At 37.0% G+C, this 14,233-nt stretch overlaps 1 protein-coding gene and 1 long non-coding RNA gene across 2 annotated transcripts; both read right to left on the bottom strand.

Annotated features, from left to right (window-relative positions):
• Positions 1-4,428: 4,428 nt before the first annotated feature.
• Positions 4,429-10,039, bottom strand: LOC121760853 (polyadenylate-binding protein-like). Its single transcript, XM_042156454.1, has 3 exons — positions 9,826-10,039; positions 9,273-9,552; positions 4,429-4,519 (listed from the first exon to the last, which is right to left on the bottom strand). The coding sequence occupies exons 1-3, from the start codon at positions 10,037-10,039 to the stop codon at positions 4,429-4,431; spliced, it is 585 nt and encodes a 194-aa protein (XP_042012388.1).
• Positions 10,040-12,560: 2,521 nt separating this feature from the next.
• LOC121761806 lies at positions 12,561-13,922 on the bottom strand. The gene is made up of 2 exons (XR_006042102.1): positions 13,581-13,922; positions 12,561-12,959 (listed from the first exon to the last, which is right to left on the bottom strand). It is a non-coding gene; the product is annotated as an uncharacterized LOC121761806 (long non-coding RNA).
• Positions 13,923-14,233: the final 311 nt, after the last annotated feature.

Below are 14,233 nucleotides of genomic sequence, written 5' to 3'. Positions count from 1 at the left end.
CGCGGGTGGTAGTAGTGGTGGTAGTGGTGGGGATGATGAGGAGTACGAACGGTGAATGAACGAAGAGTTGGAGGCCTATACGTCCCATGAGATAAACCGGCTGATACAAAGGGCCTTGCAGCCTGCGGTACCTCGACCTCGACCCGTTGTCCACCGCCGAGCAGTGATTGAGTGGGATCACGTAGCTGCACATCAGCGGCTATATGAAGACTACTTTGCACCAGAGCCGCGGTTTAACGGCAACCTTTTCAGGCGGCGTTTTAGGATGAGCAGGGCCCTGTTTATGCGTATTGTTGACCCTTTGGAGCGTCGATATATGTGTTTCCGCTTCAGGCACGTTGCGGCTGGCAGACCCGGCCACACACCTATTCAATAGTGCACTGCGGCAATCAGACAGTTGGCCTACGGAGGCGCGGCAGACATGTGGGACGAGTACCTCCACATCGGTGAGACGACTGCCCTTGAATGTATGAAGTATTTCTGTCAGGGCGTGGTTGAAATATTCCGTGAACAGTACCTTCGAAGCCCTACCCCCGAAGACTGCCAAGAGCTGATGCAGATGCACGGGGAGAAGCATGGGTTCCCGGGTATGTTAGGCAGCATAGATTGTATGCATTGGGAGTGGAAGAACGCCCCGCTGCCTGGAAAGGGTTTTACACGACCGGCTACAAGGGAAAGAATCCCACAATGATCCTTGAGGCCGTAGCTGATTACCGGCTGTGGATTTGGCATGCATATTTTGGGGTAGCCGGGTCGAACAACGACCTCAACTTCGTCACCCCTTTTCAACGAGCAGTGCCACGGCATCGGTCCGGCCATCAGTTTTATCGCCAATGGGAACCAGCATGATATGGGCTACTACTTGGCGGATGAGATATACCCTAGGTGGCCCGTCTTTGTGAAGACGAACAGATGCGCATCAGATGAGATGAAGGGCGACAAGCACGGATTCATATATCTATATTCGCAGCTGAAGACGAGAGTGATAAATTATTGCTGACAGCCAGAAAGATGAGAAGGGCGACAAGCACGGATTTCTTAGTTTCTCTGGTTGCTGATGATTTTTCTCGAGCCAGCAACACTTATGTTGGAAAACTTAGGTACGCAGGCCATATCTCATACACCATTTTCGTCAGAATCTAAAACAATCGTTTAATCTTACTAGATTGCATTTCTGTGATCAGATCCAATTTCCTGGGTACCAAGTTTACCATATATGACAGCCAGTCTCCAACTGATGCTGCAATTCAGCACAAGAGTCGACACAGTCGAAGATTTAGTACTAAGCAAGTTTCTCCAAAACTACCTGCTTATAACTACAGTGTAGCCACCATTTCCTATGAACTCAATGTTCTCCGCACGAGAGGTCCTAGAAGGATGCACTCCACAATGCTCTACTTGGCGGATGAGATATACCCTAGGTGGCCCGTCTTTGTGAAGACGAACAGATGCGCATCAGATGAGATGAAGGCCTACTTTGCGGAACGGCAGGAGTCAGTGCGCAAGGACGTCGAGCGCGCATTTGGTGTGCTCCAGTCTCGATGGGCGGCAATTAGGGGTCCAACGCGTTTGTGGCACGTCGACTTCATTGCTGATATAATGTACGCATGTATTATCATGCACAACATGATTGTCGAAGATGAAGGTGTACAACTGACTAGTTGTCCCAACGACGATAATGAAGTCGGTCCAAGCCACGGCGTGGCCGCCCCCAACGTACGAAGTGGGGTACCTCACGATGAAGCCGGCCGCCTCCAAGCACATGCCGACATGCGCCAAGTGGAAGCTCATATTCGACTCCAAAAGAATTTAATTGAAGAGTTGTGGGCGCGGAGGACTGCACGACGTTAGTTTTTTTAAATTATGTAATTTTTTTAATCTACCTTTTTTTAATTATGTAATTTTTTAATTAATGTACTTTTTTTAAATTAAATATTATTATTGAATTTTCTCGTATTTGTGTCGTAAATTTAATTTCGTATTTTGTGTGATTGTTAATTATTTGTTTTTTCTAATTTTGTTTATTGTGGCTAGGCTATGGCTGGCCTATTGCTTGTCCTGTTGGTTGTCCTGATGATGTGGCAGGAGGAGTTTTTAGTGCTGATGATGTGGCATGATGTGTCAAGTTAATTTCCATAAAATTATCCCTTGTATGTATTGTATTTCATTGTTATATATATATATATATATATATAGGGATGTATTCATTTCCTTTTCCTATATTTCCTCCTTTTTCCTTCTTAATATCAGCCATTAGATTAGAGAAATGGACGGTCAAGATCAACATTGGGTAATTAATCCCGTGTTGCATTATTTGTCCTATTTTGTGCATTATGAGGGTACAATAGTAATCTAATAATGGCTGGAAACCGCTACGAATAATGCACCACATGGTCACGAGTAATGCATATAATTGCATATATAATGCATAATATGTGAACTGCAATGCATACGAACAAGATGTGCTGTGTTATGATGTTTGACACACGTTTCTTGTTTCCCCTAAGGGTTTAATAAGCTTAGGGGCTAGGGTATAGTACGTAGACATGTATGTAATCTTCACATGGTAACGAGTAATGGATATAATTGACTATATAATGCACAATTTGTGAACTGCAATGCATACGAACAAGATGTGCTGTATTATGATGTTTGACACACATTTCTTGTTTCCCCTAAGGGTTTAATAGGCTTAGGGGCTAGGGTATAGTACGTACGCATTAATAACAAATTATAAAACGATACGAATAATTCACCAAATTGTCACGAGTAATGGATGTTATTAACTATATAATGCATAATATGTGAACTGCAATGCATACGAATAAGATGTACCATGTTATGATGTTTGACACACGTTTCTTGTTTCCCCTAAGGGTTTAATAAGCTTAGGGGCTAGGGTATAGTACGTAGACATTACTAAATGCACGTATGTAATCTTCAATCCGTTGATTAACCCATATACACAATACCTCTAATAATGCATAATATACTGAGATAATGACAATTAACAGCTACATAATGCACTACCTAAACCAAATAATGCACATACGTATATTCTAATAACAACAATTTGTTAGTAATGTCTACGTACTATACCCTAGCCCCTAAGCTTATTAAACCCTTAGGGGAAACAAGAAACGTGTGTCAAACATCATAACATGGTACATCTTATTCGTATGCATTGCTGTTCACATATTGTGCATTATAGTTAATAACATCCATTACTCGTGACAATTTGGTGAATTATTCGTATCGTTTTATAATTTGTTATTAATGCGTACATACTATACCCTAGCCCCTAAGCCTATTAAACCCTTAGGGGAAACAAGAAACGTGTGTCAAACATCATAACACAGCACATCTTGTTCGTATGCATTGCAGTTCACAAATTGTGCATTATATAGTCAATTATATCCATTACTCGTTACCATGTGAAGATTACATACATGTCTACGTACTATACCCTAGCCCCTAAGCTTATTAAACCCTTAGGGGAAACAAGAAACGTGTGTCAAACATCATAACACAGCACATCTTGTTTGTATGCATTGCAGTTCACATATTGTGCATTATATAGGCAATTATATGCATTACTCGTGACCATGTGGTGCATTATTCGCAGATACCAAAATGTGGCAGTTACTTTTCCGTCAAATGTCAATAATAACCCTGTAATGCATACAACCACCTTCTATAATGCAACACGGAACCAGTTTTATAGAATCAATCTGATCCGTTGATGCCTTAGATCTAACGCGTAATATTAAGAAGGAAAAAGGATCTAAGATGTGAAAAGGAGAATAACCCTCCCCTATATATATATATATATATATATATAGGGTCCCCTTATTCCCACAACACCTTCTTAGTGTAGAACTAGAGACTAAATATTAGCCAATGGATTTTAATCTAGTGGCTGAGATTAGAGAGCCTACATCATAAATTCGAATTTCATCTTGTGAATTAAATTGTTCATCCAAAGGGCATGTTAGTCATTTCTTAATGTGGTTAAATATGGTAAAAATGAGGGTGGCGTTAATGATGGTATTATGAATTAGGGTAAAAAATCGCACCCATTCCACTTCCCACTCTATTCTCCGCCGCTTCAGCTTTACCACCACTCTCTTCTCCGTCGTTTCACTACACCATTTCTCAACCGTAGCCCTTTTCCTCTCATCAACACTAGTCTTCTACCTCTCCACCCTCCCCAACACCCTCGTCATGGGCATCCCCTTGCTCAAAGGCATGTACGGCGCCGACTCCGGCAGCTTCATGGTCCAGATCGTCGTCCTCTAGTGCATCATCTGATACACGCTCATGCTCTTCCTTTTCGAGTACCGCGGCGCCCGATCCTTAATCTCCGAGCAGTTCCCCGACACCACTGCTTCGATCATCTCCTTCCGCATCGACACGGATGTCATTTCGCTAGACGGGAAAGAGCCGCTGGAGACGCAGGTTGAAGTTGGCGAGGATGGGAAGCTTCATGTCAATGTCAGGAAATCCACAAGTTCCAGATCTGAAAATTGTATACAATGGAAAATATAATACTACTTCATCTTATAATCACTGTACTTCATCTCGTTATGAAATAACTTCACCCGAGAAATGGAAATATTTTGGTTAATTGAACCAATTATGAATAGTCCAAAACAAATAGCTTCATCTTATGATAAAATTTCTTCATCTTTTAACGAAATAACTTCATCTTATAATGTAATTAATTCACGGTATATAGCTAAAATGAACCAAATTTGAACTATCAAACAAATCGAAACTCATATCTTGAAAACCACTGAGAAATCAGAACTCGCCACAAAATACACTAAAATGAATCGAAATTAGAAATTAATTATCCACTCACTTCATTTTATACTCACATTGTTTCATCTTATAATGAAATAACTTCACCCGAGAAATGAAAATATTTCGATTAAAATAAATAAAATTTGAACAGTCCAAAACAAATAACTTCATCTTGTGATATAATATCTTCATCTTATAATCATGTTGCTTCATCTTATAATAGAATAACTTCACTCGAGAACTGGAAATAACTTATAATAACTTCACGTTGCAAATGAAGAGGAGTATTAGAATCGTGTGAATATTATGCAATCATATTAAATCAGTTATGAATATATTTCAAGATTGAATTGCAAATGAAGAGGACAATTTAAAATCATGTGAAATGCATTTCCAAATTAACTGGTCTGAAATCAAGGAAATGATTGCCAAAGTTAAAATTACAAAATGGACCCACACGCTATTTTATAATATCATGTTCAATGTAGACAATATTTAATAATATTTGAGAGAATTAATTATGACCATAAGATTAACAAAATGGGTGGACATGATTTGTTCTCTAGTTCGGTCATTAAAATTGGTTCGACGTTGAATATAATTATATATATATATATATATATATATATATATATATATATATATATATATATATATAGGGTAGTGTTAAACTCCTTTTCTCCCCTTAGATTTAAGTTCCTTCTCAATTTGGAGCGTTGGATCTGGAGGATGGACGATCCAGATAACAAGCATAGATAATGATCCCGTAGTTCATTATTTGGTGTATTTCGTGCAGTATGGGGGTGAAGTAGTAAATTTGTATACTCAAAAACCTCTGAAAACGGCATGTGCAAAATTTTAGCGGGATATAACCACGACCTTCCATCTAGTCTACACATCATTCATCACCAACCCTATTAACTCACAATCTCTCTACCGATTCGTCTCCCAAATTTCCAGCCCTTTCAAAACCCTAGCCGCCCCTTCGCAAGGTTGCTCCGATTTCTCGAACTGCAGTCGGTGTCTAATTTAGGGTCCAACAACCGTTCTGGTTTTGCACAAGATTCTTCTGAGGTAAAAGAGGAGGTAGGGTTTGTCGAATTTTATTTTACTAGTTTACTGTACGAGTTTCATCAAGCCTTTTCCCCAATTTTTGCCCGTAACACATCACCCACACCACGATTCACCCGATTACCATCACCCGCGCAAATTTGTTGCTGAAATCTTATAGGGTTTTGTTTGTTTGGTGTCTTGCGCAGTTTTCAAAATGTCTAAAAGATGACGTCCGTCAAATTCCCAACAATCGCAGAACGAGGGTGAGCTTCTGTTTTCAATTGGATTTTGAATACCTGGACTGTTGCTCTGATTCTGTGTTTGATATATTTGGTTTTTTATGCCCACATGTTTTAATCGAGTTTGTACATTATTTTCCTAATTGTGTGCATTAATTTAACTTATGCAGTATCTGTCTGATGCTGGACATTATTGTATACAATAATGCCATGTTAGTGTGTTCATTATTGTAATGGATCTGCACATCATATCAGTATTTATATGCATCAACATATCCTGTATCATGCATCATATAACTGGTGTTTTAATTGTCGAAGAGTAAATGGAATATGTGTATGTGCATTACTTGTTATAATATATGCATTATATGCCTATTTAAATACATTATATTCAAAGGTAAACCCTTCAATAAACTGTCGTTGGTCATTGTTGAATTAACGAATGCAAAAGTTGTTTGCTTATTAATTAAATGAGTCTGTCCATTAATTTGTCTATTTTTATTCATTATATATCATGTATCATGCATCATGTCAATCTTGTTTTATATTGTCAAGGAGTAGATCGAATATTTGTTTGTTCATTACTTGATATAATTTCTTCATTATTTGCCGATGTGACTACATTATTTGCCTATGTGCATGCATTATGGTCCTTTTTGTTTTATAATGTCAAACAACACATGGAATATTTGTTTGTTCATTACATCATATAATCTCTGCATTACGTGCATATTTGATTGCATTATTTGCCTATATGCATGAATTATGTTTACTTTTGTTTTATATACTCAAAGAGTAAAAGGATAATGTGTATGTGCATTAATTGTTATAAACTTTGTATTATAACTCTATATTATTGCAGTATTTACCTATATGAATACATTATGACTGTTGTTGGACATTGGTAAAGTTTTTATCGTAATTTTGATGTTCATTAGTTGCAATTATCTATATAATATATATCTATTTGGTATTCCTTATATTGACTGTTGTTGTACATGTGTCAAAGAGTGAATGGAATATTTGTATATTTATTACTTGATCGGATCTGTACATTATTTAGTTATTTTAGTGCATTATTTATCATGGTGTATGCGTTATGTGATTGTAGTTGGACATGTGACAATGGGTGATTGCAATATTCATGGTGCATTTGTTAATTTATTCTTAACATTATTTGATTATTAAAATGCATTATGTATCAGTTTTTAGGCATTATTTTGATGCTTTTGTACAAGGGTGTATAAGTGAATGCAGTTTAACTGTCCACATTATTTTATTTAGTCTGTACATTATGTAACTAATTGTATGTTATTATTATGTATGTTGTACAACATCAAAATAGCTAAGATTTGACATCAACGAGGCGGTCGATGATATACTGCCAGTAGGAATTGCCTAGAAATTCCGGGAGCGATTATCAGAGGCCGGGACTAGTACAGATCTGGAAGAGTTTCTGAATTGTATAAAGGGTTTAACTCCACGGCAGAAGGAAGCCTTACGGAACTTGTACATGAGTTAAAGAGTAAATACAATATTTGTACATTATTTAGCTATTTCTATGCATTATTTATCCTGTTTTATGCATCATTAGACTGTTGTTGTACATGAGTCTAAGGATGAATGCAATATTTGTATGTTCATTACTTGAGTGATTCTGTACATTATTTGGCTATTTGAATGCATTATTTATCCTGTTTTATGCATCACGAGGTTGTCGTTGTACATACTAGACCCTAGCCCCTAGGCTTGTTAAACCCTTAGGGAAAACAAGAAACGTGCGCCAAACATCGAAACACGGCACCACTTAAATTAAACGGGTCATGATAAATGTTCATTACATATCACAAATAATGCATTACAGAAACTAAAACTACGCATTACACTACATAATATGTACATTATGTATATCTGTTTTAAAAAATGCCTACGCGCTATGCATGTGTAACCCCAGACGAATTACTACAGCTCGTGTATTTGGACAACGTTTTTTAGACTTAGAACATACTACACCCTAGCCCCTAAGCTTGTTAAACCCTTAGGGAAAACAAGAAACATGCGTAAAACATCGAAACACGGCACAACCTAAATTAAACGGGTAAGGATAAATGTTCATTACATACCACAAATAATGCATTACAGAAACTAAACTACGCATTATACTACACAATATGTACATTATGTATATCTGTTTTAAAATATACCTACGCGTTATGCATGTGGAAACTCAGACGAATTACTCCAGCTCGTGTATTTGGACAACGTTTTTTAGACTTAGAACATACTACACCCTAGCCCCTAGGCTTGTCAAACCCTTAGGGAAAACAAGAAATGTTCGCCAAATAACGACACACGGCACAACTTAAATTAAACGGGTCAGGATAAGTGTTCATTACATATCACAAAGAATGCATTACAGAACCTAAACTACGCATTATACTATACAAAATATATATTATGTGCAACCCAAGACGAATTACTGCAGCTCGTGTATTTGGACAACGTTTTTTAGATTTAGAACATACTACACCCTAGCCCCTAGGCTTATCAAACCCTTAGGGAAAACAAGAAACGTTCGCTAAACAACGACACACGGCATAACTTAAATTAAATGGGTCAGGATAAATTTTCATTACATATCACAAAGAATGCATTACAGAACCTAAACTACGCATTATACTATACAAAATATACATTATGTGCAACCCCAGACGAATTACTGCAGCTCGTGTATTTGGACAACGTTTTTTAGACTTAGAACATACTACACCCTAGCCCCTAGGCTTATCAAACCCTTAGGGAAAACAAGAAACGTTCGCCAAATAACGACACATGGCACAACTTAAATTAAACGGGTCAGGATAAATGTTCATTACATATCACAAATAATGCATTATAGAATCTAAACTACGCATTATACTATACAAAATATACATTATGTGCAACCCCAGACGAATTACTGCAGCTCGTGTATTTGGACAACGTTTTTTAGACTTAGAACATACTACACCCTAGCCCCTAGGCTTGTTAAACTCTTAGGGAAAATAAGAAACGTGCGCCAAACATCGAAACATGACACAACTTAAATTAAACGCGTCAGTATAAATGTTCATTACATATCACAAATAATGCATTATAGAAACTAAACTACGCATTATACTATACAATATGTACATTATGTGTACGTTTTGCGCGGCTTCCTCCTTGTCGAACTGCACGAAGCCATAGCCCCTCGAGTTCTCGTTGTGATCGACTGCGATCTTGCAAGAGAGCACAGTTCCGAAGGCAGAGAAGGTCTCGAAGAGCGCCTTTGTGTCGATTGCTTGATCCAGATTCTTGATGATGAGATTAGCATATCCACTTTTTCGGAGTCTAGGATCTCTGTGAGAGAACATGATCCGGATTGGCATTCCATTGACATGAGTGAAATTCAAAGCATCTTTTGCATTAGAACCTGCACATTATCACAATTTTACGCCATCAAACATAAAACATTTCACTCAGGAATTGTATCTATCATCACTTATAAGCTGCTAAATGAGAATCATAATTCATAAGGAAATACGAATTGGAAAATTGTACACACACAGTTCATTCAGATTGGGGATCTGAATAATCAAATCACACCATCATCACTATTAATTCAATGATATTCCAACAAAAAAAATATGTGGAGTAATGAATTGGAGATGCATGCTAATGAAAAAACAGAATGAATTACGATCACCGTCGGTCGGAGAATTGAAATTGACGTAGGCATATCCGAGCGACGATCGACGCGTCACATCTCTGCAAATCCTGACGGAGGCGACGGGCGCAACGTGGCTGAACAGATTGTAGAGCTTGCTCTCGTCGATGGAGAAAGAATTAAACGAAATCTGAACAAATCTTGATGAAAAACTGCAGAAATCCTCAACGGAGGAAATCATGGACCATTCCATAACTAACTCCAATAGAGATTCTCTATTTTGCCATTCTCACGTTAAAAATTCATGAAATATGATAATTTCAGCCAAAGATTTAGTCCATTAGATCAGCATAAATCAACACATGTGATTAAGAAGGAGAAAGGATTAATAAGGGGAAAAGGATTTGAATACAACTCTCTCTCTCTCCCCCCCTCTCTCTCTCTCTCTATATATATATATAGGGAGATTATCAAAACAAGTATGTGTTTAAATCCAGAAATGCAGCCCAAATCTTGGCCCTAGGATTAGATGATCTAATGGTCAATAATTAACCAAAAACACGGAAGGTCATAATTAAGCAGTTTTAGGTCATATTATAACATTTGAGTTTAATGTCATGTTAAGATCATTTTAGGTCATGCTTTGTTAGTATGACCTAAACATAAACTAACAATGACTTAAACATGCCCTACGCATGATATTGTTCTGCGTTTCTGTATTTAAATCTAGTTTTGCATATATTAAAACCATATATATATATATATATATATAATCTACGGTTTATAATAAGTATTCATCATAATGTCAACACCTCCAATAAATTTGTCACCTCGGGGTATTTTTGGGACTAAAAATTACAAGCTGATGTCATTAGAATTTGTTGAGATTATGTAGTACCGTTAATTGCGTCGTTTAGTCACTCACTCCACTATTCATGTTTCATCTCTCTTGTTTCCTCTCATCTTTCCACCCCATTGCAACTTTTCCTCTTCCCTCCGAAATCCAGCGACGGTGCGTCTTTGCGGCTGCGGCGGAACATCAAATCGGATTCAGTGTTGAATTGAACCATCCTCGCCGGCCTCATGAGTTCTGTAAGACGACGTGACCTAGCTTCCACTGATTCGATGGAAGGTGAGATTTTCCGGCTAAAACCCTAGTTTTCAAACGTGGTGATTTTTTTCTCCTGGTTTTTTTGTGCTTTTCCTTCAAAAACTATTTATACACTCTGTATTAACATTTAATTTGGTTGTTTGTTCGTATTATTTGCCAAAACCCTATCATATGGTTTATTTAGAGCTGTTTTTTTGTTGGTGGTGTGTTGCTGACATTTTGAATTGTATACGAGACTCAAAGTGATGGTGGTTTGTTGGTGATATTTGTTGTTGACATTGTTGAAGGTGTGTTGCTGACATTATTAATTTGCTGTTGACATTGGGTGTTAACATTATTGGAAATGTATGATTTTAGAGTTGGTGTTGTCATTGTTGACAAACGAATGTTTTTAGAGTTGTTGTTTACGTTGTTGTTGACATTGTTGACATTGTTGATGGTTTGTTGATCATATTCTGCTTTGATTTTGCTGTTGATCCTACTGTTATTTTTTGTTGTTGACATTGTTGAGGGTGTGCTGCTGGCATTATTAATTTGCTGTTGAAATTTGGTGTTAACATTATTGGAAATGTATGATTTTCCATTGTTGTTGACATTGTTGACATTGTTGACGGTGTGTTGATCACATTCTACTTCTGATTTTGTTGTTGTTGACAAAGCTGTTGTTGACGGCAAAGGGATTGTGAAGCGGGGTAATGTGTTATTGACATTATTTTTGTTTGTTTGTGTTTTTTGTGGTCTTTGAAATAATGCGGGTGTTGACATTGTTGAATGTGTGTTGCTGACATTATTAATTTAACATTGCCAAAGAAAGGTTCTTGTCCTACATGAGTCATTACATCAACGTGACGCCTACTTTCAGAACAGATTATGCGCGGCAAGTGAATGGCATGTTGAACAAGGCTCCCAGCAACGAGGAATGCAATCAGCCTGCCAGGAAGAGAAGCAAGATTAAATGAGTTGATCTGAAGTTTATGATCTTTTTTTTCAAATGTTAGTGGTAGTTTTTGGATATTGATATTGAGAACTTTTGGCTTGATGACCTGTCGTTCTGTTAAATGAATTATCAACATTAGGAATTTGTTTCAACTGAGTCATTATGGTATTGGTATTCTCTCAAATTTGATTCGTTCAATGTACTTCATTTTGAACAGGTTTCATTATGACATGGTGTTGATATTACTATAAACATTGAGTAACCTTGTTGACATTTGTTACTGTTGTTGCTATAATTGGTCTACATATTGACATTCTGTGTTGAGGGTTTGATTACAGGGAAAAATCCCTGTTAAGAAAAAATTTAGAGAAACAACATATTACAATAATATGTTGTCATTGTAGACATTTATTAACCTTGTTGACATTTGATGCTGCTGTTGACATTGGTTAAATCTGTCCCACATATTGACATTCTGTGGAGGGTTTGATTATAGGAAAAAAACCATGTTGACTTTCATTCCAAGGAGACAACATAATTAAATAATATATTGACATTGGTTGTTTACAAAAATTATGAAAAAAACGACATTGCATAAGTTGTTGACATTGTAGAATTTTCTATAACTTTTCTTCTACATTATATCACAACATGCTTTTAATTCCTAATATCATATGAGCAGTAAGACATAAAACTGGAAAAACACTACCAAGTGCAACATTTAAGTAAAAGAGAACGTAAATGGGAAAAACACTACCAAGTGCAAAATAACTCTTTCACTTTAAGATGTTCTTTAAAACAGTATGGAAAATAAGCAAAAATCCTACATTTTGGATTTTCCTTTCTCCCTACCACAATTCCTTGCATCGTGATGGCCCATTAATCGACACTTTGCACATTGCCTCTTAGGTTTATTCTGTAGTATGATAGCCTTCTCAGTTGCTGTTGCAATTCTCTTTCTAGAACTGCTGCCAGATCCCTTTGTACTCACTACATTGGGAGGGTGCACGTTAACAACACTCGGTCGAGATGCCCCGTACAGATTCTCAATCCTCTGTGCTTTATCCTTCGAAGACACTGAAGGTACTGTATCCCCAAAGAATGTTCAATCTGGAATAACAGCAGCTGTAAACACGATAGAGAATCGTCATCGAAGAATGTCATCACGGAATGTCAATGGCCAAATTGGCAGAATATCATCGCACACTATATCAGATTAAACACATTGCTGACAGATTATGTATACACCATCAAAACAAGCATAAAAAATTAGATAATATTGCACAAAATCTATGCATAATCTACTCTACGTGCTATGTCTTCTTTAGTCAAGCACAACAACTTCTACACTATATATTCAACAATTTTTCACCAAAAAAATGACAGAAAATTCATCAGAGGGACATCAACCATTTCGAAATCTAAACTGCAGTTGTACACACGATAGAGAATCATCATCCAAGAATGTCATCATGGAATGTCAGTGGCCAAATTGGCAGAATATCATCGCAAACTATATCAGGTAAAACACATTGCTGGCAGATTATGCATGGAGCATCAGAACAAGCATAAAAAATTGGATAATCTTGAACAAAAACTAAATTTCGAAAACAGATTCAGCAACAATTTCGAAAATATAACCTACTACTCAACCTCATCCATCAACGAACGTAAAAACATAGAACATAATCGTCATTGGTTTCAACATTATGTTACATATATTATTCAAATTAGCAAGAAAAATACCTTGACCTTCGTAAGCCATTTCCATTTCAACACAAACGAGGACGTTGACCTTATGCCGGAGAAGAACGCTGAAAAAGAGCGACGAAGAAGATTTGGGATATGAATTTCAACAGGAGATCAAAGTTTATATTGCAATGTTGAATAATTAAGATATGTTATATTTTATGGTTGAATGAGTAATGTAATCTCTTTCCAAAAAATGATAATAATGGTATAATGGGAGAATGAAGATAAATTAGGGGGTCATCATTGACTAATCACGCCTAGGAACGGTTACAAACAATTCTGGTTATGATTATACCAGATTGGAGTGAAATGAGGATGTATGTAACTGCCGGCAAAAAACGATTTCCATATACACCCCCGCTGACATAAATTGTACTGCCCGGTGACATCGAATTTGTAACCTCCTAACAGCCGTAGATTAGTTACAATGATGGTGTGTTATTAGAGTTTGTAGTTTGCATGATAAATGAGAGTTTATATTTAATTACACCTCTCTATATATATATATTATATACCTGCTGCTACTACGACTTTTTAAGGCAACTCAAAACTCTGAATCTTTTCACCTTTGATATTCTGGCAAAAATATGGTTTTCATTGTTCAACCTTCCGAGTTTCCTCACCTTCCTCTCCTTTCTTGGGAAAAG

Source organism: Salvia splendens, chromosome 13 (assembly GCF_004379255.2).
Source record: "Salvia splendens isolate huo1 chromosome 13, SspV2, whole genome shotgun sequence".
NCBI lineage: Eukaryota > Viridiplantae > Streptophyta > Magnoliopsida > Lamiales > Lamiaceae > Salvia > Salvia splendens.
Note: the sequence above shows the minus strand (reverse complement) of the source record. Positions and strands in the feature narration are given on the sequence as shown.

What these genes read in the sequence shown, in the direction of transcription:
- LOC121760853 (XM_042156454.1), bottom strand. Translation starts at nt 10,039, where the DNA reads ATGGAATGGTCCATGATTTCCTCCGTTGAGGATTTCTGCAGTTTTTCA. An exon ending in TTTCAATTCTCCGACCGACG is followed by an intron (nt 9,553 to 9,825) that starts GTGATCGTAATT and finishes GATAATGTGCAG; the next exon opens with GTTCTAATGCAAAAGATGCT. An exon ending in GCGCAAAACGTACACATAAT is followed by an intron (nt 4,520 to 9,272) that starts GTACATATTGTA and finishes TACAATTTTCAG; the next exon opens with ATCTGGAACTTGTGGATTTC.